Here is a 27,933-nt window from a genome sequence, read left to right on the forward strand (position 1 = left end):
TCCCATGATGAAGACATCTATCTAGTTTAACAACTCACCACATGAAAGCAGAAACTTTCTGAGGAGTGAGGTTGACAGCATAAGAGTCCATAATCGGCATAATATTTTTGTTTGTGTGTGCATTTATTGGGATGGTGGAGGTGTCTGTGTTTATGATTGATGCTGCCCTCTATCCTTTTTAGCTTTTTCCCACCAGCACATTCTGATTTTAAGATTTACAAAATTAAAAATATCAAATCTACACATTAAACTTAATTGCCAACATTTTGTTCATCTATTTCATTCAAATTATTCTATTAAAAACGAACCAAGAGTGTGAGCAGGCAAAATGAGTACATTAAAAAAATTGACAGAAGAAGTAAAAATAGTTTGGATTTGTTACCTTTTGAATGTTCTAATTTAAACGTTAGGATAAAGTTAGATTGACCATATTTGTCTGTCATCTGAATGTTTTTTCAATTGAATTGCATTATTGCACTGAAAATAACTTCTGATATGATGAAAAAAATGTCTAAAAGGATTGCAATAAATGAAAGAAGCATTTTCAGTCATCTTTATTGTGCTTATCCTGCCATCTAAAGACAGTGGGAGACTATGCCACCTGTTCAATGATAAACAATTTGCATGAGTCGATCTTTTAAATTAGGCTCACAAAGGAGTTAAATAAGTTAACCCAATTAGCACCAAACGTAATCAAATTCTTCCAGATCAAATTCACATTGATCAAATTTTAAATTTTAAAGTGCGGGTGTATTACAGGACTTAGAATATTGAGAGTACAGAGAGACTTATATTCAGAACTGACTCATAATTGCCATTCTCATTAGCAACAGAATTTTTTTTTGAGGATGAGCAATTTGATTTATGCTTCGTACTGCCCAAAACAAATTGAAATGAAGAAACTCCAGTGGTGCTATTTTCAACTGTACTGACTCTGGGATTTAAGTGTTGAATGGCTTGTGTTGTTGCCTTTTGTCAATCCCGAAGGAGGTATAGAATGCTTGGAATGAAAACTAACTAACCAACATCTGTTGTTAGCTGTTATTTTTCAGTTCACCCGGAAGATAAAATCAATGATCTATTTATCTATTTGCAATGTATAAGAACAAACAAAAGAAACTCATAGGAATTCCAAATTCAGAGATAATATAAAAAAATGAATTGCATGCTAGATTTGCCACAGGACAGTTGAAAACCGATTCTTTCATAGGCACTGATTGCTGAGCGTGCTCGCATAGCTTTAGGAGGTTGTAAAAAAAGCAGACAACATTTTGGATTGCCTAGCAGCTCTGGCCTATTGTTGCCCACTCTGCCATTTCTAATGGATTCAGTTCTGTTTCAACTTGAACCATGTATCCCCAAGTAAAAATAAAGCAAGTTGAAATTTACTGGGCCTTAGAGACTAAACATTTTCTTGCTGATTAAATTATATGAGCCTTGCTCTTGTTACCTTACCCAAAACCTTTGCTGTCTGTATCCTAAACTGCACCAAATCCCAGAGATAGTATACAAAACTTGGCAGGTAATAGCATTCAGTGCCTCTGCAGCTTTCCATTTTAAACTCTGATTGACTTTGCAGCCTGTGCTCGTCCTGACTGTGTTCAGAGGCAGAGTGCAATGCCCTCTCTACTGCCTCTCCAATGTCCTTCAATATTACTCTTAGAAAAGCATTCCCAACTGTAAGATGGTGAATTTTCACTAAATCACTGGAGGTAGGAATTGGAGCTCAAATAATTCACACTAAAGTTTCCCTAGAATCCAACTATCCGTAAAAAGCTTTGCTCAACAACCGCATTGTCTACAATTAAAGTGAAGATTGATGTTAAATATACAGGAAATTATTTGTTAGGTGGGAATTCGGTGCATTAACAGAGATTAGCTTGAATTGACAGGCAGAGAAAGTGCACCCTCACGATGCTACAGTAACATTGATGGATAAAGTCTGGCAAGACTATTCCCCGTTCTGATGATTATATCATTGATAGGATTTATATTGAATGTTTTTCCACAATATGGAGTGGTTACTTGCACAATATAATGATTGTTTTCTAAGATTCATCTTATTATCCTTATGTGCCTGAGGAGACTCGAGACAGTCCATTTCTACCACTGCTTTTGCATCAGCAAATTGTGCTCTGTGTTTTTTCCATAATGAAAATCCTTTATATATGGACAAGGCATTAGCCTGACTTATAACTCCTTACCATAAAGGGAAGCTAGATATGATTGGGGCAGTTTTGACTCCACTTCCATCTGATGCAAGTATCCCACTGGATGTTAACCCAGTAATCTCTTGCTCATTGAATCTTAACCCTTAACCTTCTGACTCAGAAGCAAGAATGCTTTTGCTGAGCAAACGCTCACTCCTTTTCTAAGATTATTAATATCAAAATTCATGTTGTCGTTAGGGTTAGGGTTAGGGTGTGAAAGTTTGACATCTCTATGAATAACAGGCATCATTCAAAAATCTCAACATTGGTCATATTCAGCTCAGGAACACCTCTATTGATATTATTTTTAATTATCTGCACAAGTTAATTTAAATTGGGGATTTTTTTTGGTGTATAAATTGGATTCATGCCCTAAATGGACACAAAGCTCAGTCTGCATGCTGGTCCTAAGGACTTAGCCACATTTGGCTTTGGGCTTCATTTAGATGTCACCGAGTTACAGATGTATAACATAATCCCTTGTGCAACACACTGATGTGGGATGACAGGTAATCGATGGTTCCGATATTGAATCAGCCCAGTAGATTGAGTCTGAGTGAAGCTGTTAGGCATCCCAAAGCTCAAATGCATGGACAATAGGTATAGATTTTTTTTTGTGGACCTAAAGATCTTCCAGGGCCTATAACCCGCCTCCAGTAGCTTATTTAAGAACTGTTGTTGAGGGTACAAAATGCTTGGTACAACAACATGAAGTGTGCATGATGCAATCGCTGCCCATTTCATGATGTAATCGCTGCCCATTTCTATTTAAATTTTGTTTGGGGTGTTCTACAACCAGCATAGGACCTTTATGATCTTTAACAGTCTATTTCATGTTGGATGGCGAAAAGTTACCGAAACCAAAATGGTATCCAGTGTACTTCCAGCATAATACAGGTGCTGAGAAACACAACTTGAAATTCAGGTGTTTAACACTAATTTTATCCCAAAACAAAGCCGCATTTCTTGTGGCTGCTGATTTGAGCAAAATAGTCAGCATGGGTATGAAATGGGGAAAGGTATTTAGTGCTCAGGAAATTGTTTTGCTAACATTTCCAAATACAAGAAAACAATTCAAGTGCTTTTCGGTGATTGTCTTCATAGTTTAACACCTCCATTATTCTACCCTCAATCATCAGAAAAATAATGGAAGGTGTCATTGACAGTGCTTTCAAGAGGAGTTATCTTTTGACGAAATTTTATATTGTAACATGGGAAGGACCCGCATTGACATTGTAAAATAAAATCTAAGAAAGTATAGTTTAATTCTAATTCCCTTTGGAATATGCCTCTCCCTTCATGATAAAATACCGCTTATACCGAAATACAAATAACTTAGATTAATGTGAGCCTGGATTTTTATCCACTGATATCTCAATGGCTAGTGCTATTTTTCACAGAAAATCAAATGGAAATATGTTACTTACGTTCAATTTTTTTTTGAATTTTGTTCAATAGTACTATGTGCAGATGTGAAAATTAGAAAATAGGAGAACAAGCCTGCTCCCCTATTCAGTAAGGTTATGGCTGATCTCCCACCTCAACTTCAACTCCACACACTTTCCACACGGTCCTTGTGGAGTCGAAGTGAAATCTTCAACACTGAGGACACGCTCATATAGCATTCCCTTAGTGTCCAAAATTCTATTGATCTTAGTTTTGAATATACTTAATGTCTAAGCATCCACAGCTCTCAGAGGTAAAAAAATCTGTCACCCGCCAGGGTGAGAATGTTGGCATCACACCAGAGATCTCAGAATTTCAAGTGCAAGTGAATTTTCAAGTAGTTGGGGCAATTGAAGCAGAATGTAAGTATAGGTTGACAAATTTTCGGCAGCTTTTGGAGAGCCTCCAAAGACATAATAATCAATTAACCTTACGAAAAGTGGCTTGGCAACACCATTACTGACCAAACTAACTGAGCCTTGAAGGACATTTCTGACAGACTGGGCATGCAGCAAGTGGTAAGAGAATCAAAAAGAAGGAAAAAACCTACTTGACCTCATCCTCACTAGAGATGTATCTGTCCATGATAGTATTTGTCGGAGTGACTGCCACACAGTCCTTCTGGAGTAAAAGTACGATCTTCAACACTGAGCACACATGCTATCATGTTGTTTGGCACTACTACTGCGCTAAATGGGATAGATTCAGAATAGGTCTAGGAGCTTAAAACTGGGCATCCACAGGCACAGTAAGCCATCAGCAACAGCAGAATGATACTCAACCACAATCTGTGACATCATAGCCTGAAATATCCCTCAGTCTACCATTACCATCAAGCCAAGGGACCAACCTTGGTTCAATGAGGAGTACAGGGGAACATGCCAGGACCAGGACCGGAAACAACTAAAAATAAGGTGCCAACATGGTGAAGTTATAACAAAGATTACATGCATGCCAGCAGTGGAACCAGCATGTTATAGACGCAACTAAGCGATTTCACAACCAAGAGGTGAGATCAAAGTTCTGTAGTCCTGTCGCATCCAGTCATGAATGTTGGTGGACAATTAAACAACTAACCAGAGGAGAAGACTCCACAAGTATCACCATCCTCAATGATGGAAAGGTCAACACGTCAGTGCAAAAGACGAGGCTGAAGCAGTTGCAACAATCTTCAGTCAGAAGTGCCAAGTGGATGATTCATCTCAGCCTCTGCCTGAGGACCTCAACATCACCAATACCAGTCTTCAGTCAATTTTATTCACTCCACATGATATCAAGAATCAGCTGAAGGAGCTGAATACAGCATAGGCTATGGGCCCTGATAACATCCCGGTTGCACACTGAAGATTTGTGCTCCACAACTAGATGCGCCCCTATTATTTAAGTAAAACTACAACATTAGCACATACCTGACAATGTGAAAAATTGCCCAGGTAAGTCCTGTCCACAAAAAGCAGGGCAAATCCAAACTGGGTCAATTACCCCCACACCCCCATCATTCTACCCTCAATCATTAGAAAAATGATGGAAGGAGTCAGTGACAATGCTATCCAGCAATAGTCTGCTCACTGATGATCAAGTTGTGCTCTGAGAGGGTCACTTGGTTCTAGTCTGCATTACAGCTTTGGTCCAAACATGGACAAAAAAGGCTAAATTCCAGAGGTGAGGTGAGAGTGACAGCCATTGACATCAAGGACACATTTGAGAGAGTGTGGCATCAAGGAGTCCTAGCAAAATTGAAGTTAATGAGAATCAGGGAAAATGTCTTCACTGGTTGAGTCATACCTAGCACAAAGCAAAATTGTTGTGGCTGTTGGAGGCCAATCATCTTTGCCTCAGAACATTGCTGGAGTAGTTCCTCGGGGTAGTGTGCTAGGCCCAAAATTCTTCAGCTACTTCCTCAATGATCTTTCCTCCATCATTAGGTCAGTGGTGGGAATGTTTGCTAATGATTACACAGAATTTAAGACCATTTGCAATTCCTGAAGACACTGAAGCAGTCTGTGCCTGCAAGCAGCAAGACTTGGACAACATTTAGGCTTGGGCTGATAAGCGGCAAGTAGCTTTGAACCACACAAGTGTCAGGCAACAACCATCTCCTACAAGAGAGAATCTAACCATCTCCCCATGACACTAAATGCCATTAACATCAACATTTCGAAGTTACCATTATCATAACGACATCCGAATGCTTGAGTTGTACTGTATCACATGTTCTATACTGATGAAGATCAACCAAGGTCAGATAGCACATGGTCAGAAGTTAGCCAACTGTGACAGCTGCAGCTAAACCTGTGACTACGAGTGTTGTTCTTTCAGCCTGAGATGTGACACTGGTGACGAGGATAAATACAGAGATATTTAGGATTGTGTCATGGCACTTGCTGGAGCTGTTATGTCTACAGTCCGAAGAATTGAGCTATTTGACCCGACTGATGATGACAGTACCATCAGCATGAAATGGAGAACATGGCTGAAGCAATTTAAAGCATATATTGATGGTCGTGGTCTGTTTTTGGACAGGGCAACAGTGGCACAGAAAGCACAATGACGGGACTTAGTGTTATCAATGTGGATGCTTCGGTGAGGGAGACTTTCAAGACATTGCCTGCCACGTGAGAAAAGGCAGATTATGAACGTGCAATGAAAGCTTTGAGGGACCATTATGTGCTAAATCCAAATACCATATTCCAAAGGCATGTTTTCTGTCAGATGAGATAGAAGGAGGAGGAAACCGTTGCCCAATATGTGACCCATTTGAGGCAGGTGTCTTCGGATGGATACAATCATGTTGCGATGGATCTGAATAGCCAGATAAAGGGTCAGACGGTCCAACATTGCAAGTTGGATAAGTTGAGGCATCAGCTGCTGGAAAAAGGAGATGACTTAATATTGGACGACACTTTGAAAGTAGCAGCTGCTTTGGAAGCAGAGGATGGGCAATTTCACAGCATAAAACTTGGTCCGACCTCTGCCATTGGCACAACAAAAGTTGAGGTTCACTGAATGGCACAACAGAATCCTGTTATGTGTAAATGTAAACAGCAAAAGTCTGAGAGTGTTTCAACTGTGGCAACTTGGGGCACTATGGAAAAGATATATGCTACCCTGCCAAGGGAGAGGAAAGTAGAAATGTGGGATAAAGATGATTTTGCCAAGGAGCGCAGAAGCAAAGTTTATGGCTATAAAAGCAGGTCAGCGGCTGAGAATTCTGTGGTGAGTCACTCATCTCCTGGCTCCCCAATGCCTGACTGCTATCTTCAAGGCACATGTCAGGGGTGTGATGGAAAACTCCCCACTGGCCTGGATGTGCGCAGCTCCAACCACACTCAAGAAGCTCAAAACATCCAGGACAAAGCAGCCAGCTTGACTGGCACCCCATCCACCACCAAAAACATACACTTACAGTGGCAGTGTGTACCATCTATAAGATGCAGCAACATACCAAGCCTCCTTCGACAGCACCTTCCAAACCCACTGCCTTGACCACCTAGAAGGACAAGGGCAGCAAACAAATGGGGCCACCACCTGGAAGTTCCCATCCAAACCATTCACCATCCTGACTTGGAAATATATTGCCATTACTTCACTGTCGCTGGGTCTAAGTCCTGAAATTCCCTTCCTAACTTCCTAACAGCACTGTGAATGTACCTACACCACATGGACTGCAGCAGCTAAAAGAGGAAGTTCACCATCACCTTCTCAAGGGCAGTTAGGGATGGGCAATAAATGTTGGACTAGCAGGTGATGCCCACATCCTGTTAAAGAATAGATAAATAAATAAAATGTAAGGGCTGAGGTGAAGCTGGCATCCAGCAATCTAGAAGTCCAAACCAGCAATGCTGACAGCAGGCAGACAGCTTGCCATCCAGGGGGAAAGAACATCTGTTCCAGGGGGCGATGCCACATCCTAACCCTGACAGCAGGTAGACCATAAAGCGAGAGGGAACCACCAAAGTGATACGAGGATTTTGTGTGAGGTAGCATCAGAACATGAAATTGGAAATCACTTTGGAGCAACAATTTGTGAGGTGATTTTAAATTTAAAAATCAGCAAATTTTGAGACAAAGCATGTGCCTAGATGTGAAGTTTCATGTGCTGTGATTATGTTCAAAACAAGAGGCTATTCATGGAATGCTGTTCTTGTGATTTTTAAGTTTCTATTAGGGAAGCTTGCAAATACATGGGGCAGAATTTTACGTTTGGCGGACAGGCACGCACCCGACATGTCCGATCGTAATATGACGCACGATGACGTCGGGCATGCGTCCCGACGTCATTGCGCACTCGCATGATATTTCGTTGGACGGGCAAGCGCCGGAGTAGGCGGCACACCCGCCGATAATTGAAAGGCCTATTAAGGTCACTAACAAGCTCATTAAAGTCAAATTTACGCCGCCCGTCCAACTTTGCGGTTGGCAGGCAGGCGAAAAGGCCAAGCAGCCTTTACATTTTTTAGGAAATCTCATCCATGAGCAGGGTGAGATTTCCTAAAGCAAATAAACATGAAATAAAAACTTTATTTTGGAATTAAAAACATGTCCCATCTCATGTGACAAAGAGGGGACATTTTTTTTTAAAATTTTTACTGTCTTTATTAATTTTTTTAAAAAGCATTTCAATCTCTCTGAGGCAGCTCCGTGACTCAGGGAGATTGAAGTGCTTTATCACGCGCATGCGCGGACTGCGTGCCAGGCCCACTCTCCCTCCTTCCCCCGCTGCCGCTCACGATCCTTGTAGGGCAGGCCTTAATTTGCCCGCCCGTGTGAAATCGCAGTGCGGAGCTGATAGCGAGTGGCGGTCGGCTTCCCGACCACCCCTGCCCACTCCCACCGAGCCCGCCCGACAAGGGAAAACTTCTGGCCACGAGAAAGCAATTGGAGCGGATGTCTGAGGAGCACTGAATTACATACCGATAATTATTACAAGGGATGCCACATTCAAAGTTCAGTTATAAAGTTCACTTTATGCAAGTAACAGAGAAATAGCAGTTCCAGAAAGTGAAACACTGAACAAAAGACTGAACCTATATTGGACTGTGATACACTGAATTTACCTGACATTTGTAATTGAAGAAATTCATTCACTCAGTGAGTTAGGAAAACAGTGATTTGTTAAGTTTGTTTGCAAAATTTATTGCACTATGTTTTAGGAAGGGATGGCGTCTAGGCTACATACCCCAAGCAGAAAGTAATGAAGGAAAATGTGACTGACCTGTAAATGCCATACTTACATTTGGAATGTTGCGAAGGAGTGACTTAAATGTTTTTGTTAGACTTTGAGAGTTCACATCATTGTTTGGAAAGTTGTCACGTAGGATAATGACAAGTTCAGATAAAGAAGAAACGAAACGCAAACAAAACAAAGATGACATGCTTTCAATTTGCTCAAGGAGGGATGTCATAATGATAACCAAAGGCATTTAGATACTTGGGTTGTAATGTACTCATGTTACATACTGATAAAGGTCAACCAAGGTTAAATAGCACATGGTCAGAAGTTAGCCAACATGGTGGATTAAATGATGTGACACCTGCAGCTAAATTGTGACTTTGAGTATTGTTCTTTCTGGCTGAGGTGTGACAACAGTTGACCAGAAGCTGAACTGGAGCAGCTATATAAACACTGTGGCTAAAAGAGAAGGCCAGAGGCTGGGAATTCTGCAGTGATTGACTCACCTGCTGACTCTTCAAATCCTGCATATCATCTACAGGCTCAAGTCAGGAACGTTATGCAAAACCTTTCACTTGCCTGTGTGAGCACAGCTGAAGTTCAGCCATCATCCATTGATTGACGTAGCAGTCTCATCAGGCCGTATGGTCTTCACCTGCTCCTGTTTCTTATATTCTTATGTATTTAAGAAGCTCAACACTATCCAGGACAAAGGAACATGCTTGATCTGCACCTTAACAACTTCCTTAAACATTCGCTACCTCTACTAGTGACGTATGGTGGCAGTAGTGTGTTGCATCTACAAGATGCTTTCCAGCAACTTGCTAGGGCTCCCTTGACAGTACCTTCCAAACCTGTGACTTTTACCACCTAGAAGAAAAAGGGCAGCAGGTACATGGGAACACCAACATCTCCAAGCTCCGCTTCAAACAACACGCTACCCTCACTTGGAACCATAGTCCTTCACTGTAGCTGGGTCCAAATACTGGAACTCGCTTCCTAAGAGCATTGGGGATGTACCTACACCACGTGGACTACAGTGGTTCGAGAAGGCTGCTTACAACCATCCCCTGCTCAAGGGCAATTAATAATGGGCAACAAATGCAGATCCTGCCAGAGACGCTTAAGTCTCCTGAATGATTTTTTAAAAATGAACAGCTTTTTGATGGCTGCTAAAGTGTTATGATGCTGGATGAGATGATTGTGGAAGTGCAGATTCTCTAGCACCCACAGCATCATCTCCAATGCTCAACAAAACATTGAGAGGAGTCATCAATATTGCCATTAAGTGATACCTACTCATGAATGACATCCTCATGACCTCTCAGTACAGGTTACACTAGAACCACCCAACTATCATCAGCAGCTTCATCTATGACCTTTACTCTGTCATTAGATGTTGACATAAATCTTCCAGTCTCTGGGTCATCGCAGACTGGACATATGATTGAAGATGCATGTCAGGACTCTGTGGAAGTCCTGACATGGGGACCTATGTGGCAATTGTCCAGGAATTTTCAACCTCTGATGAGAAATTCCACTGCACCCTGGGGCCCTCCGCGAATGCCTCCAACTCTGAGCTAGAGTCGGAGACTTCTGACAGTTCCGCAGCACTTTCTAACCTGAATAATTATACAGGAAATGCTAGGCAGGTTAAAACCTAGTCTAGCATCTGGGTAACTGCACAACTGACCCCCGGCAATCAAACCCTCCCTGACACCGTCCTCCCCACCCGACTACTCCCCTCACAACCCAACTACCCCCCACCCCCGACTACCCAACTAACCCCCCAGACAGGACAACCGCTCCACCCATTTACCATCTCACCAGCCCGACTCACTTCAGCCACTGATCACCTCACCCAAACTACCACCTCAGCCACCCACCCAGCACTTTTTTATACAAGTTTTCAAATAGTTTGTAACATTCATTCTTTGTGCATTCCAGACAATGACTATCTCCAATAAGAAGAGCCTAATTATCTCTCCCTGACCTTCAAAGGCACTATCATCAAGGCCCTATCATCCTTTTGGAACTCGGCACTAACCAGATCAGCAATATCAACAATGCGGCACCAAGAACAGGTCAGAGGTTGGCTACTCTGCAGTAAGTGGCTCATTTTCAAACCTCACAGATCCCATCCTATCTTCAAGACTTAATTCAGGCTGGAGCAATATGGAATACTCACTGTTCAAGATGGAGAATTTTCACTTAATCTTTAAAGTTATGGATTAGGGCTCAGTATATATCCAGGTTAAAGTTTCACTAAAATCCAAATATTTGTGAATGTTAGCTCAGTTTTACTAAACCACTGTATTCTCTACAATTAATGGTAAGGTTAAGGTTAAACATACAGAAAACTATTCATTAGCTGGGAACTGTGTTTTTTAGTCTGGACAAAAAATGCCCATCCCTTTCACCTTCATTGCCTTTCAAAATGACCTCTGACTTCACCATTGCTGAGTTGATTTCCATAAAGCAATCAATTTCAGATTCTATGATGTTAATGAAAGAATGTATTACTTAGTAATGAGTTTTAAAAATGCCATCTGCTGATATTGCCACTTTATACTTATGATATCGTGGCTAATGAGATGGACATGTTTCAATCTAAGAATTTATTAATGCTTTTTTGGTATCTAGGAACTAAATAAATTTCAGACTGGAATAGAATTCGTCAATCATCAAATGGATAAACGTAAGCACGTTTTAGCCAAGCTTCAGAAACTTTCATATCATTGCAGAGATTATGAAGGACATAATCACCTTCTGCTGTTGAGTTTCCACTGTTCCATAACCTAGCTAAGACTTGGCTTATTACAATCTGCTCCACGGCTGGTGGCCAATTTCTGAGATCATATTTTATATATATGACAAGTATGTACAGTTGATATTTGTTGGAACCACGTGATTTCACATAAAAGAACATATTAAAATTACAAAGACTTTGCACATCTATAAGTTTTTTTTCACCTAAAGGAAACATTTTCTTACTTTTAAGCATAGCTGTCATTCGACTTTGTGAAATAGGAATCAATGTGTAGAGAAGGATATATAAATTATTCCAACATAATCTTATGACTTGTGTAAAACTGTTATGTTGTATATTACTTTTATTTAAAGACATAGAAGTATTTTGCATTGCAAAGCTCAGGATAATTTTCTGCAAAAAAAAAGTTCTGTTAAACTAAACAAACGACAGAGGAGCGTGCAAGAGCCTGGCAATTCTCGGGATCTCTATCTGTACGCTTACATGTTTTGGAATGGAACTTATGTTTGTCAAAATCAGAGGAGGCTGCATCATCAGGGTCAGGTCATTTAAATGATGCTGATAGGACAAAGGTCCCACTGGCAGTGAGTCAGATATTTCAGGGAAAACAGTATCATTCAGGAAAAGGCAGGGCAAGGGCCAACTTCCCTATTTGAAGAGCTCCATGCATACAATGGAATGAGCCAGTAGAAGAGAAACTGAAATGCGGTATGGAAGTACTGCTGGTGCAAGTTTGAGAATGGAGCCATGCCTTTGCTCAAAAGTTAGGAAACAGAGATTCATATGCAACACCTTGGGCCTCTTGGAAGCATATCACTGAGGCTGTGATTGGGGGTGTCCAAGGAACTCTCAGTGTGAGAAGAAGATTAACAATCAATAGGCCAGCAAAGGTAACCATGTTTTCAGCTGAATTAATGGACAGATAATAGAATTACAGAGAGGCATATGGGAATCTCTCTTAGAACAGTTAGTCAAGCATTGCACTTTTGGGTAATCCTCTCTATCATGTTCAAGAAGCATGATCATTTGGCAATGCTCATGTTAAGTGTTTCAAAACACATGCTCGCACATTGAAGTCTTATCCCTTATCTATTACCACCATCCATTTATACAAACAATGATGAACAGCAAAAGACCCTCTGGTCTATCCATCTTGCCCTGCACCATTGGTGATACCATGTGTAGCACATTAGATACACTTCACACCCCATCCTACTGGAAACCATATAGGGCGGAATTTTCCATTTTTGAGACTAAGTGCGGTGGTGGGTGGATTCAGCAGCGACAACCCTGCTGCCCAGAATGATGGGAATGCATGCCCGTTTAAATCCTTATTAGAAGCATGTGATGTATGCATTTCTAACCCTTCTTCCTCACAGAAGACTATTGTGTGTGGGAATCACATCAACCTTGAGTTACTATGGCAATAGTGCCTCCGCAGTGGTAGTGGCAAAAGACAAGACATGGACGGGAGGAGGAGATCCCTAGTCATGTTCTCATCCCACTGGCTGCTATGTTTCATCATTATGTGGCAGAAAGTGCTTCAAATCATTTCTTGCATCACTCTTCCTTGTTGTGGACTCTCATTTCCCAGAGTGAGAGCATTCACAGGGCACCACAGATCAACGTTGAGATTATAGCGTGCCACATCATGAGGCCAGAAGGTGCAAACGTGAATGCTGGACTCATTTTCGATGCAAATGATTGGACATCCCCTCAGATGAAAGGGACTGGCATTGAGGGCTGGGAGAAATAGGGCCATCTCCCCTTGCCTTAACTATACTCATCCTGGAACCTGTCAGCAAATAAAGTGTCACGGGCACGTCTGCCATGTCTTGCTTCCTCTATGACACTGTTCCGTTCATACTAACTCTCAGCACACTCTAGAGGTTCCTGGGGCTCTGGATCTTCATCCTCCAATGAGCCCTCATCCTCTGCCATTCCGTCCTCTGGCAAGGGATCACCTCTTTGCATTGCCAGATTGTGAAGGGCACAACACACATCATGATGATGCATGAAACCCTATCAGGAGTGTACAGTAGTGCATCACCTGAGTGGTCCAAGCACCTGAATTGCATCTTCAGAATCCCTATGGCCTGTTCTATCAGGGAGCTGTGACCTCTCCTCTGAATGACTCTATGGGCAACGCAGTGGTGTCATCAGCCAGCATTTCAGTGGGTACCCCTTAACCCCAAGCAAACATCCCTGTAGACGTTCAGGCCCTTCAAAAATCTCAGGCACCTGGGAGTGACTCAGGGGACTGTATCTTCCAGTCAGCGAGCAGGGGCGGGGCCCACTCGCCGACACGTAAAATAACACGGGGTGACATCGGGTATGCATCCCAATGTCACGGTGCGTCATTTATGCTTTCAGTTTGGTAAACACGCACCTGGGTCAGCTGCACGCCTGCTGATCTGTCAACAGCCTATTAAGGCCATTACCAAAGTAGTTGAAGTCATTAATGGACCTGCCCGTCTTAAGTTTGGTGGGCAGGCTGGAAGCCCTGGCAGGCTTCTGAAAAGGCATGACACCTCATCCATGGGCAGGATGAGGTTTCATGAGGATTTAAAAATCTCACAATATTTTAAAATAAAAGTTAATGACATGTCCCAGCTCATGTGACAGTGTAACATGAGGGAACATGGCAGGGAATTTTTTTTCTCAGCCTTATTTAAAGTTAAAATATGAGCCGATCTCCCTGAGGCAGCACTTTGCCTCAGAGAGATCTGTGCGCTCTTCCGCGCGCATGCGCAAAAGAGTGCACTCCTAGCTGAGGGAATCCCCTTCCTGCCCGCACCGGGAGCGCATAGTGCTTCCTGGCGGACATCACACTGGGTGGGCCTTAATTGGCCCAAACACGTAAAATGGCAGCGCACCCCTGACCGGGGACGCCGATCAAAAGCCGCGCCCGTGCCCGCTCCCACACTTCCCCCCGACGGGGGGGATAATGTTGCCCAGGGTGTACAAGTCATGGCAACTCCCAGAGTACCTGGCACAAATGTGCATTATCTGCTTCTGATGATGCCACACCAGTTGAACATTGATGAAATGATAGCCTTTGCAGTTTATAAACATTACGGGCTGCTGCCATGGAGCCCTTAAGGTTACGTGGGTGCAGGCGTTTGCACCCTGCACTCTTGGGAAGCCCAAGATGGCAACGAAGCCAGTGAATCTCGCAGCCTGGCTACCTTCGTCCAGCGCAAACCTCATACATTGATGTGCCTTCCTGTAAAGGGTGCCTATGACCTCTTTTATGCATCTATGTACTGCAGACTGAGAGATGCCACAGAGGTTCCTTGGAAAGACCGACAGGCAAGAAATTGAGTGCGGTGGTCAACTTTAAAGCCACTGGCAGGGGATACCCTCCAACTCCACAGGGCATCAGGTCTTCACAAAAAAGACCTTTCTTTCGGAACAAGTGCAGACGAGCCAGCCATTGTTTCTCACACATTTGTAAATAGAAGAATCTTCTTCGGTGTAACCTTGGTCTGGCAAATTGGCTCCGTAGTCTGGGCCTCTCCTCTTGACCCTCTTGTTCCTGCTCTGGTTCCCTTTGACCCTGGACATCAGGCAGGGCCTCCTAGTGAAGCTGTGCTCTGTGCTCCCTCTCCCTCCCTTGCCTCCTCCATTGCAATAGGACCCTCAGAATGGCAGAGTGAACCCTGCATCTATTTTTTCTTTGACCTTGTCTCTGAAATGCAACATTGCAGACATTAATGAGGAATGGTTCTATGTAGTGAAGTTCACAATCTGCGACCTTTAGGTTCTGTAATGGTCTACACTGGTTTCAGCCCTACTTCATTGTCACTGATGCTGCCTTGCCTTTGAGGTGCTACCACCCGCATTGACGTCATCAAGATGTCATTCCAGGAACCTTAATTCTCAATCCCTCATTATTATGAAGGGGCTTGACAGGGTAAATGTTGAGAAGATGTTTCCACTAGTGGGGGAATCTCGAACGAGAGGACATAGTTATAGAATAAGGAGACACTCATTTAAAACTGAGGTACAAAGGAATTTCTTCTCTCAGAGGATAGTGAATGTCTGGAATTCTCTACCCCATAGAGTTGTGGAGGCTAGGCCACCGAAAGCATTTAAAGAGGAGGTAGCTAGATTTTTGAAATATTGGAGAGTTGGGGGCTATGAGGAGCTGGCACAGAAGAGGAGTCGAGGCCTGGGGCAGATCAACCATGATCTCATTGAATGCGGGGCCGGCTTGAGGGACCAAATGGCCTACTCCTGCTCCTATTTCTTATGTTCTTATGTTTGAGTGATAAGCGCTTCCTAACCTGGCTCAGTGCTCCAATCTCGGATCTGGCATTCCAATTAACAATACGTTGCTTCTGAGTAATTACAGGATGCCCTTTGGTCCATTAGGAATGCCAAAACTGGAGAGCACCTGACTGGCCTCCATTAATGGAATGCGTATATGCTGCACACGTTCCTCCTCCCTGAGTGCCTGCAATCCGAAATTATACATTCAGATGTCTTAATTCTGATATGCAGTGAATTTGATGAGAAACCATTGGGTTATGAGTATCCCTCTTTCAGCGCTGGAAAATGCATGGACTTTCCATGGGTTTTTGCACTAGGCTTCCTTTCTGCGGAATAAGACTCCAGGCCATCCTTGCAGAACCAACAAGTTAGAGGGTGCCCAGAAAGGGCCCCTTAGTGCTGCAATCTGCTCCTCCCACACCCCCTCAGTTCTGAAGTGCTTTCACTTTCCAATTAAAACTGCACAATAACTCCAGCACAGCAAGATAGTGGTTCCGTACCACTATTTCAAAACAGGCTTTGATGCTCCCCCTCTGACTGTCCATGTACCTGATATTTACCTGGAGCCTCACGACGTAAAGGTAGAGCTCCCTCTTATTATTCTCCAGCCTCCTCCAACAATACCGGATCTCACAGTTGTTGTGGTGGACCTTCCTACCCTTCCACCTGAGCTCATCACTACTGAAGTGCCCATGACCCATGTGGACCTCTGCCTTCCCCATCGAGAGGTTGTGTGCATGGTCACCTACCACTGCCCCCATCCCCATCCTAGGGAAGCTTCACATAATCCCCCCCACCTCTGACCCCTGCCCCAACTTTATTATATTTTCTCCAAATACAGGTTGCAGATGCATCCCATTACCATGAATATACCATCTGCAGCCCAATACAGAGACAGGCAAGGCTATGGATAGCGCCTGTGAGCCAGCCCTGCACACCAAGCTGTTCATTATTCCTACTGAGCACACAGACATTGTCCCTCTCTGGAGCTCCCAATGATTACTCCTGCAGCATATCCCCTGTAGTCCATGACTGTCTCCACTGTCTGACTGTTGACTGTGAGGTTCACAAAGCCCCAGGGGTGCCTCTGCTCTCTGACTACTTTCCACAAAGCCCCAGGGGTGTCTCTGCTCTCTGACAACTTTCCACAAAGCCCCAGGGGTGTCTCTGCTCTCTGACCGAACTCCACAAAGCCCCAGGGGTGCCTCTGCTCTCTGACTACTTTCCAGAAAGCCCCAGGGGTGTCTCTGCTCTCTGACTACTTTCCACAAAGCCCCAGAGGCGTTTGCACTTTCTGACTCATGCCTGCAAGACCAAAACCAGGGACTTTGACTTCCACATCATTGCCCATTGCCCTGATGACTGAAGACTGCACTGTCTCCCTTCCCAAACCCACCCCTGCCCCACCCTTATTAGTCTGCGTGCGACTCTTCCCTCTTGTGGCACACTAACAACAACCCTCACTTTCCTGTTGCAGAGTCTGTATTCATCCCTTCTTATTCATACATGTGGTTTCCCTTTCACCTCCCTTGTTTGTTAACATCTTTCTTACCCTTATTGGGCTCCAGATTCCCACTTCTCAAGCTGCCTTCGCTTCCCATCCTTCGCCATTGCCCCCTATGTGTTTATCCGTCCTCACCATAGTCCTCCTCCCAACCAAACCCTTTCCCTGGTCCATATGCTGGTTTCTGACTTCTAGCCCTGTCTGAGTACCACTGCACAGTGCTGTCCTTCTGGTTAATGGTAGCACCCACCAGGAGCAGGCCACTCAAACCCTCCCCCTGGTCGCAATACTGGTCTGTATCTGAAAGTTGAGCCCTGCCTGAGCCCTGCTGCACAGTGGTGTCCTTGTGACCATGGAGGCAAGCACTGGGAGGAGAGCAAACCTCTAGCCCCAGCAGTGCAGCATTCCACTGGTATGGCAATGAGACCGGTGCAGAGCTTTTGGAAGGTCAGCTACTTGTGTTGCACTCACCTCAAAGTCGCAAGCGAAGTGAGGCCTGACGTGTACATGCCACCCCTTTTCAAACAAAGATTCAGACTGATGTGATTTCCTGGTGGAGTGAGGCAAGATTGGAAGGCGGCATGTGGTTGTGGCGAGAAGCTAATTTAATGAGCATTCATGAGATGTTAATGAATGCAAATAAAATTCATGCCACTCGTCAGCGGGATACCCAGCCTGCCATTAACCTGCCATTGGGAGAATCGCAAACTATTTTTATGCCAGCGGGTTTCCAACTTTTTGCCTGCCGCTGGATTCTCCACTGCCATCCGCCACCATGGACAGGATGGGAAAATTCCACCCATAGTCTGTCTGAAAAGGTCAAAGGACAGATAAGAACCAATTTCTGGGGGGAGAAACACACTGGGAATTTCATCTGCAACCCTTCGAGGCAATCAAAATTAGTCCAGGAAATGATTCTGTCCCTGATAATTCAATAAGGTAAATCCCTTCTAGTTTTATAAAAGCTGATCACTGCCCTGGCTCGAAATGTATAACTTTCACTTGAAAGAATTCAATGAATTGGTATCCACCATTAGACCTAACTGATTGTGATTGCAGGGTCTGGAGAGAGCAGCAGTCATTTAAGACTGTGCATTTCCCCCGCAGGATACAGGCTGCAGAAAAAGACATGTAAACATCTAGAATTTGATACAATATGAAGATTAGGAATGGCCATAACTGGCTTCTAAATTGGACTAGTAGACAGGAATGGAAAAGCAGAGTTCTTTAGTGGGTTAAGCGGAACATATATGGTTTCTATTGCTTTTTTCAATCTCTTCAGCAGCTACTGTTTTCCTCATAAGAAATCCATAACACAATTAATTATGATAGAATGCAGCTTGAGCAGATCACAGTAAACAGTATGTTTCTTTTGCTGCAGGGGCTGCAAGCTAGGAGACAGTGAAAGGCACTGCTGAGGAGCAACACTTTGCAGTCCACTCTCACACAGCTGGAAAGAAATGTAATTCACCCTCTCTTTTTCACACATAATAGCTTAGGACATCTAGAGGTACAGATAGTGTAGAATGCTGGTATCACGGAAATTTACAGCACAGAGGGAGACCATTCAGCCCATTGTGCCTGTGCCAGCTGAAAAACAGCTATCAGCGAAATCACACTTTCCAGCAATTGTTCCATAGCCTTGTAGACTACAATACTTCAAGGCATATCCAAGCATTTTTTAAACGTGATGAGTCTCTCTGCCTCTACCAACCTTCTGAGCAATGTGTTCCAGGCCCACACCACCCTCTGGGTAAATGATTTTCTCAATTCCCCTCTAATCCTTCTACCGTTTATTTTAGATCTATGTCCCCTGGTATTGACATGCCAGCTCAAGGAAATAGGACTTTTCAATCCACTCTAAATTAGGCCTCCTGCAATTTCATGCAACTCAATTGATCCTCCCTCAGTCTCATCTGCCCAAAGAAAGCAACCCCATTCTTCCCTCTTGGCTAAATTTTATAGTCCTGGCTAAATCCTTGTATATCTCCTCTGTGCTCTTTCCGGTGTGACCACATCCTTTCTGCATTCTAGTGACCAGCACTGTACACAGCAGCCTAGCTGCAACCTAATTAGTGTTTTGCACAGTTCCAGCATTACCTCATTGCCTTTATATTCTATGCATCAGCATATAATTTCCAATTCTGGACAACACACTTTAGCAAGAATGTAAGGGCCTTAGAGAGGGTTCAGAGAAGATTTATCAGGATGATATCATGGATATTAGGGCCTTCAATATATGGAGAGTCTAGAGAAACTGGGATTGTTCCACTTAGAGCATAGGTGGTTAAGGAGAGATTTAATAGAGGTGTTCAAAATTATGAGGAGTTTTCACAGAGTAGATAGGAAAAAACTGTCCCCACTGGCAGTTGGTTTGATAACCAAAGGACACAGATTTAAAATAATTAGCAAAAAATCCTGGCGTGAAATGAAGAGAATTTTTTAATGCAGTTGTTAGGATCTGGAATGCATTACTTGAGAGGGTGGTGAAAGCAGTAATTTTCAAAGGGGAAATGGATATATGCTAAAAGGATCAAATAGGAAAGCAATGGTGTAAAAGGAGCGGAGTTAGATTAATTGGATAGCTCTTTCAAAGAGCTAGCATGGACATGATGGACCGAATGGCCTCCTTCTGTGCTGCAAATTTCTACGAATTTGGAGAAAGTGACAATTGCATAAAAGATCCAAGCAAGTCATTCAACTCATTAAGATTATATTGAAGGAGAGACTGCAGGTCTTAGAGGGCCTTCTGGAGATCTCATTGTCAACCAGATAATGAGGTATAATTGGCAACATCTCCGAAGGACCAACGGATATTTGGTTGAGTCTCTCCTCAAAATTGAAGGATTGTTCCGATTCCATGAGGTCCATTGTTCCAAAAAACACTTGTAATCAGAATCTTGTTCCTTGTACCAAGTAGGGAAGCCTGTACATGTGCCGTAAAAGCTGCACGATTAAATGGCAGAAACACAGAGGTCCGCTCCATGAGCCCCCCCCCGTAGAAGCTTTCATCTGTGCAGGACCAAGATGACAAACAGCCCATGCCCAACTATCAACCTGAGCCATAACCATCAGGACCCTGTGAGAAGGATCCATTTCAAGAGGTACATGCCCTTTTGTAGCAGTCAGCTACATCACTAGCCCAATGCCCCCAAATGGCATATGAGAGAAATGTTAGAACATGGTGCAAAAAAAACGTGCGTGGTCCCACGGAATGTGCACTGCCGACAAAAGCGAATGATCTTTTTATAAACAGTTGTAACAATAATCAGTGGAATATTTGATGTAAAAGTGGATGGTGCTTGATTCTCCTGCATGTCAATTGAGAACAGGTAATGTGTTGACTGAAGTTCAGAATTAGCATGTGATGGCTGGCTCAGAGGAGCAAGGATTTCACAGGGATTTTAGACAGTTGGTGAGAGGAGCAGATTTTTAATGAGCTGAGACATCCAAATAGTCCTGCTCTAATCATCTGTGAAGATATGCCAAATTAATCTGTCTCTCAGCTGTCAAGCAAACATCATCACAGCGCAAGCTTCCTGTTCTTCCATGGGCCAGGTACAAATCATCAGCAGCATTACCTTCAGGCTTCTGGCAGGCTCTGAGACATCTACTGTCAGTCTATAGCTGAATAATTGTGAAATCCACAACATGCTATCACTATTTATGAAGTGGTGCCCTGCTTATGCTCCATGGCACTTTAAGACTGATCCAGACACTGGAAATTTCCTTTCAGGCTTCAAATGATTTGCTCAGTTTTTATCCTTGACTTCTCTTGTCACGTTCCTCAGCATTAGTGATAATTATATGAAGAGATATCCCTGGTTATCCAGCAGCTAACCTAGTCATAGCCTTTGTTGTTAAAATAGTGCTGTAATGCTGGACTGATGAGTATAAATGCATCATAAAAGTTCCCAGGGTATTATGAATTCACATGCAAGAAGCTATGCCTGTCATTGCAAATGAGCCACATAGTTAGGGAAAGATGCTTTTGTGGTTTAAATAATCATGGGAGTTCAGATTTAGGCCATACCATGCCACACAGCGGCAATCAATAGGCCTGACAACCTCGGGGAATCCAGTAATTCTGGAAATTGCAATGGCCCTCTCAGTCATTTATGCAGAAGAACTGTCAAATTGTATAAATTGTCCTGCTATGGCACAGAGAGCATCCGTGACTTTGCCTTAAAAAAGTATGCACATAAAGTTAGTGGATCTGGCATAAGTCTCCCATGGCTCCATGGACTGAGCCTGTGGCATAGAAATTGAGAGCTGTGGTCACTTTGTTTAGTGCAGTTTGAATTATCGCTCTCATGGCCCTTGGTTGCAGGTTTGACTGCCACAGTAAAATGAACTCCTCTGATGCTTCATGACTGAAGTACTGCTTCCTAAGGCTGTGTCTGATGTTTAATATTCAAGCCTGAAGCATGAGGGCAATCTTTACAATTAATTTTTGAATTAACTAACTGTTCATTACTTTTACTCAGACTGTCAAGGCTACTTGACATTCGATTAAAACAGACTAATAACGAGTTTGTTACGTTGGAAATAACCAGTTTTTCATTGTCTGGACAAAACAACCTATTTAAAATCATTTACTCTAAAGAAATTGAAATAACTTCACAATGGCTGAATGCTCTCATTGCTGTAAATATTTAGCTTAAGTGCTTAATTTGCCTGCTGTGGAATTTGGAGGTATTAAGGGATAGAAATAGCAATAATATTGAATATATGAACTTATATTAATATTCATATTGCCCTTTTCCTCACCTGTGAACTGACAATGTGGATTGCAGCAGCACATTATCACATCAATCTGCAGTATTCATCTATCACATAGCCAATACTAAATCACCTGGCATTTTAATATATTGACATTGAATATTGGTAAATACAAAGTACCAATTATCTTAAATCCCTTATATTTCCCACATAATCTATATTCTGACATCACTGAGCCTATTGAAAGTCTAGTCCATCAGTATGAATCTGGAAAATTATCCCTTTATTCCCTTTTAATTGTATACATCCATCAGTTTTATGACTTAACTTTACATTAATTCATATGTGTGCATCTGCAATTATGATATCTGTATTAAGTTTTCATGTAGTGTTAATGCTACAACTTGAAATATAATGATGAGTGTTTTGGTTGGGGGGGGGTGGGGGGCGGATTTTATGGCCTCCAACCAGCGGAATTGAAGGCGGGGGCTCACATAAAATAAACAGGTGGCCAGCCCACTGCTTTTCCACCCGCCCCTGAGCTATTCCCATAACACAGTGGGTCAGCCCACTGGCCCCTAGTCGTATTTCCAATTAAAGGCCACTTAAGGAGCTCATTCTGCCTCAACAGCAAGAATACGTTGGTGGGGGTGGGGGCACAGTGGGAGGGGCGGTGAGGCAGAAGGAAGGTAACCAGTCTGCAACTTTTAGCCTCGGGCTAAAAGGCTAAAACCTCCTTTGCTGGTCCCCTGTGCTCATCGGTGAGGAGGGTGGGGGGTGGGGGGTGGGGTCGGTGGGAGAGGGACTTACCTTGAAGTCCAGTATTCATCTTCTTTCTTCTCGGGACTCTTTGTATTCCCAGCAGTGACCACTACTGTGTTCTGGCACTGCCGGAGCGACTCAGCTGTTAGCCAGTCAGATTGGCTGTCAGCTCTCGAGGGTATGATTTCCTGTGCCTGAAAGGCACATGTCCTACTCTTACCTTGTTAAGGCTGTCCCCGCCATATTATTGCTGCTGGGCAGCCCATTTTAAAGTTGGTGAGGTACTGACCGGCTTTTCGACTGTGGAGGGTGAGGGATATGCCTACCACTTCCCCCAGCATCCCCCTGCCCCCCAGTAAAATTCACCCCTTGGAGGTTAAATATAGATCAACAACGTTTTTTTGGAAAAACAGTCACCTGTCCCGAAATGATATGAGCTCCTATATCCGAAGAAGTAAATTGATCATTGTGCCACTGGCACCAATTGGGCAGCCATCTAAACTGTTGCATTTGCACACAGGGGAGCAGACCTGGCATCAGCACTTCAGTTTTGCTGCAAAATGTAAGTTCCTTTGTTGGAGCTCAGCTGCTTTGATGCTGAACACCGGAGCTTCTAATCTAGGAAGTGTGAGAGCTGGAAACATCCTGAAAGAGACAGTTTGACACTTGCCTCAAAAGCAGCTAATTCAGCCAGCAATTGTCGATTACAGACAGATTGGACAGTTGTATGCAACTCATCAGAACTTGGATGAAGATGTTTGTCTTGAAGGAAGGTGCTACATGAAAAGTCTCCAGAGAGAGTAAAAAAACTGCATGTGAAGACATGTGCTAAGTAGGTGCAACTCACTTAATACCACCCATCCTAAACACTCAAACAGGCTTATCCTGTATATTTTCAGCTAGGGAAAAGAACACAAGCTGATCATGCCTGGCAATACTGCAGTTTGGAAATATAAGCGACTATCTAAACCTGAAGTTGTAGCCAGTGAGAAATTATAAAGGGGATTGACACAGAACGCCCTTGTAAGACACCCTGCCTGCATGATTTACATTCACTTATTGTCAGACAAGTTGGACTGCAGCATGGAGAACAGTGTGAAATTGAATGTGCTGTCTAAAATCCAGTCCGCTTTTCTGTTTGCAGACAAAAAATTAAAACAATAAAAAGCACAGAACAACACTGAGGGGTTGGTCCCAAGAGTTCACTTGACTACCGTGGATATCCTTGGGCACAAGAGCATTTGTCATGTAGAATGAAGCTGAAAATTTCTCCCCAGCTCAGGAATAGTACCATCTTGCTCATGTCATGTCTTATCTTTTCACCTGCAGACATAAAAGCCTAGTGTCATTTACTAAACAAAAGATTGAACACAGTAGCTTTTATGTAGCTCTGTTTGAAGTTGTTTCTTGGAGGTGGCATTTTCTTACAATTTCCTATTCTGTTTTTTTTTTAATATGCCTGAGAAAACAGAATGCCAACACAGCCAGTCGCTCTGAACAAATTAGCACATCACACCACGTCGCATCAGTCTAGTAATTTTAGCACGCACCAGCAGATCATTTACACCCACACCCTCTGAGGGATATAGATGGCGAGTTTAATATGTGGCACTGGGTGAAGCACATGAGCTGGAGAAAATGATAGATATTTACTTCTCATCTACCACTTACCACCTGCCCTTGCTTCAATATCCAGGGATTCTAACGTTACAGAACCTGTATCAGAGGAAGTGTCTACAGAAGTCACTTGACTCCCTGTAAAATACTCTGCAAGAACTGGCTAGGAATATGCCATATCTCTGTAGCTGTATTTTTGCAATTGTGAATGAATGGTTGTCTTCACTGTAATCTACGATGGAGTTTGTGACAAAATCAGATGGGCACAACTTTGTGACAGGGATTCAGACAGATTAAACAGTTCTGCACAACCCATCAGAACTTGACAGAACAAACTTGAAAGGTGCTTTTAAAAGGCTTCAGGAAAAAGCCTAAAGAGATGCGCTAAGTATGCACAATTCACTAATGCCACCCACCCCAAACACATATGGCTTCCCAGAGGTTTTATTTTGTGCTGCCCAAGGTAAACAGTGTGGTAGAGCATTCTGATTTGAGCGCAATTGGCGATCCTAATGCAAATTGTGCCCAAAATTACAGCTGTTTTGAAAATTACCCATCCCCCCGCCCGGGTTATTACTCAAATTCATCAGTATGCACTGTTTCAAGTCATTTTTTGCAATCGGGCAGCATTTCAAAATGTAGTTTGTTTTAAAAAACCCGCTTGCAAAAATATTCCTTGCTATATTTGGTAAATTTTGGGAATACAGCTGACAATGGATTCATTTAAAAAAAAACATTTTAAACCACAGTATCAATCTACTACCCATGAGTAACCCAAATTTGAATTAGTGAAAGTGAAAATGACTTTAAAAAATACAGAACTATTTCCTAGTTAGATTATGGTATACTAGAATTCTTTTCAAACATTTCAAAATGTTCCTAATAGAGTCGTTATGCCCAAAGTTCCAAGCTAATTATTGGAGCCTCAAAGGCCTGCGAATGAGTGTAATTAGCGGGAACGCCCAATGGTGATTAACTCACAAAGAGTCATGGCCATGACAGAGTTTTTTGTGGACGTGACCTGCTTCTAGAGCAATGTTTTTCAAACTGGCACAAAGGATTGCAGAAACTTAAATTGCACAAATGCGATTTGCACTTAAAATTCTGTGATCTGTGCTGATTATACCAATATTGGAGGAATTGTGCCAATAAAAAAAACATTAAAAAGTACAATTGGGGGAAAACTCCAGCAACAGAATTTTTACCCCATCGGCCGGGTGTTGCGGGCAGGTGGGCCCGGGAGCGGCCGCGCAATGGACCGCCGTCCATGGTCGGGCCCCGACCACAATTTCACTCTGGCTGACCAGTCAGCCAACGTGAAACGCTCGCTGATAACCTCAGTGCTGCTGGGGTGGGGGCGGCAGGAGCGCGAGCGCTGAAGTTTGCGCATGCACGGCGAGTGCGCTCAGTGAAAGCTCCCTGAAGGCACAGAGCTGCCTCAGGGGGCTGAGGGTTTCCAACATTAAAAATAAAGAATTCAAAAATAAGGAAAACATGTCCCCTCTGTCACATGAGCAGGGACATGTTAAAAATGAGTTTAACATTTTTTTAAAAAATCACTGTTCGAAACCTCATCCCGCCCGTGGATGATGTTTCATTAAAAATGCAAAGGCTGCTTGGCCTATTCGCCCGCCTGCCAACCGAATGGTTGGGCGGGCAGCAAAAAATTTGATTTAATTAACTGATTAAGGGCCTCAATAGGCCTCTTAATTGTCGGCAGGTGCACTGCTGCCTCTCATGCGCGCCCACCGAGCAAAATATCTCAAGAGTGCGCGATGATGTCGGGACGTTCGCCCGACGTCATCACACACCATTTTACTCCTGTTCAGGTTGGGTATGCGCCTGCCCAACAAGGGAAAAATTTTGCCCCAGGTTTTTCATTTCACATCAACTTCTGACTTCATCTGTAGTATTATAGAGGCACATAATTATATTATTTGACATCAATGAATTCTGTCATTTGGCCCAATAAAGTCTGTTTTATTTAATTATTGATTTAAAGATAATTTATGAAATCATTTTCAGTAATGGTTTGTGTCAGAGAATTCACATTCTAACCACCTTCCGTGTAAAGATATTTTTCTAACCGTTTTAATTCTTCTTGTGTTGGCCCTAAATTTATGCCTTCTCATTAACATCTCACTGCTCAATGGAAACCATCTATGACTCTTCATAATCTTTCATAAGACATTTAATCAGGTCATTTTCTTCACTCTGATGAAAAGAGATAACATGACCTCCTCATCCCTGGTAACATCCAAATGAATCTACATTGCATCTTTTACATCAGTTTTATATTCTTCCTATAACGGACTGATCAAAACTGTACACAATATTCCAGTGGGCTAAGATCTTGTACAAGTTCAACATTACTTTCCTTTTATATTGTGCCTCTGAGTATAAAATCATTATATTTTTTACAGCCGTCATACTATGGCCTATGATGACCCATATAGATGTTCCTCTACTCTATTTAAAATATTACAATTTGAGGTATATTTTTCTCCTTATTCCTATTTGCAGATTGTATTACTTCACATGGTACCATCAGCAAACCTCAGTTCTCTAGTCTGCAAATAAACGTAGCCCCAGACTCCTGTGCAACACCAGCCATCACTGCTTTCCATTTAAAAGAATATTATGTTATGCCTCCAACAATATTTCTATCCATTTCGAATGCCATCATCTTTGTCAAAAGTCTTTTATTTGGTGCCTTAAAAAGTGCTCATGAAAATCTTTATAAACCATATCCTCTTCTTTTTCTTTCATCAGAAGATTCTGTATGATTGATCAAGCATTATGTGCCTTTGAGAAATACAATCCTTTGCTGCCGTCAAGGAGTTGCATTCATAGGGGTTACAAGCCAGAGAATCAAGCATATGGTGTTATTCCATTCTCTGATCAGAGCTCTGTTCACTAGTGGTTTCACCACTGACCACGCAGGATTGCAAATGAACTGTATTTCCTCAACATCTGTCAATTTTTAAAAATAAATTAAAAAGCAATGAAAAAGGTGCTCATCGCTTACCATTTTTGGCCTTGCAAATTTTGTTGTCTGGTTGCATCAAGTAACCTTCCACACAGCCACACATGTACGATCCATTGTTATTTGTGCATATTTGGCTACAAGTTCCATAAACGCTGCATTCATCAAAATCTGAAAGAGGCAAGTAAGAAGTTGCTTCAATTTATACTGATGCTGCATGTCATATGATCATACCATGTAATTATATACAGAATAAGCAATATGATATGCCAGATCTGCATCCAAATCCAAAGGCTCTTTTTGAGTTTTTTAATGCCTTTATTAAACCAACAAACTTGCTGATTAGAAAGTGACAGAACTACTTTGCTATTCCGAAAGCTGGAAATCAGCACTGCCTCAGGCAAGCACACAACTAATGGTCCAGATCATATGTTTTCAAGGTGGAGTTACTGAACCAAAGGAAATCAT

At 42.8% G+C, this 27,933-nt stretch overlaps 1 protein-coding gene across 1 annotated transcript in view; it reads right to left on the reverse strand.

Moving 5' to 3' along the window:
- Positions 1-27,933, reverse strand: part of LOC144686788 (low-density lipoprotein receptor-related protein 1-like) — a 1,926,687-nt gene that overhangs the window by 1,250,609 nt on the left and 648,145 nt on the right. Inside the window, exon 5 of the mRNA XM_078552493.1 lies at positions 27,508-27,636. Within this exon, the coding sequence (XP_078408619.1) occupies positions 27,508-27,636 (129 nt within the window). The remainder of the gene's footprint in view (positions 1-27,507; positions 27,637-27,933) is intronic.

This window comes from Cetorhinus maximus, chromosome 11, assembly GCF_964194155.1.
Source record: "Cetorhinus maximus chromosome 11, sCetMax3.hap1.1, whole genome shotgun sequence".
NCBI classification, from domain to species: Eukaryota; Metazoa; Chordata; class Chondrichthyes; order Lamniformes; family Cetorhinidae; genus Cetorhinus; species Cetorhinus maximus.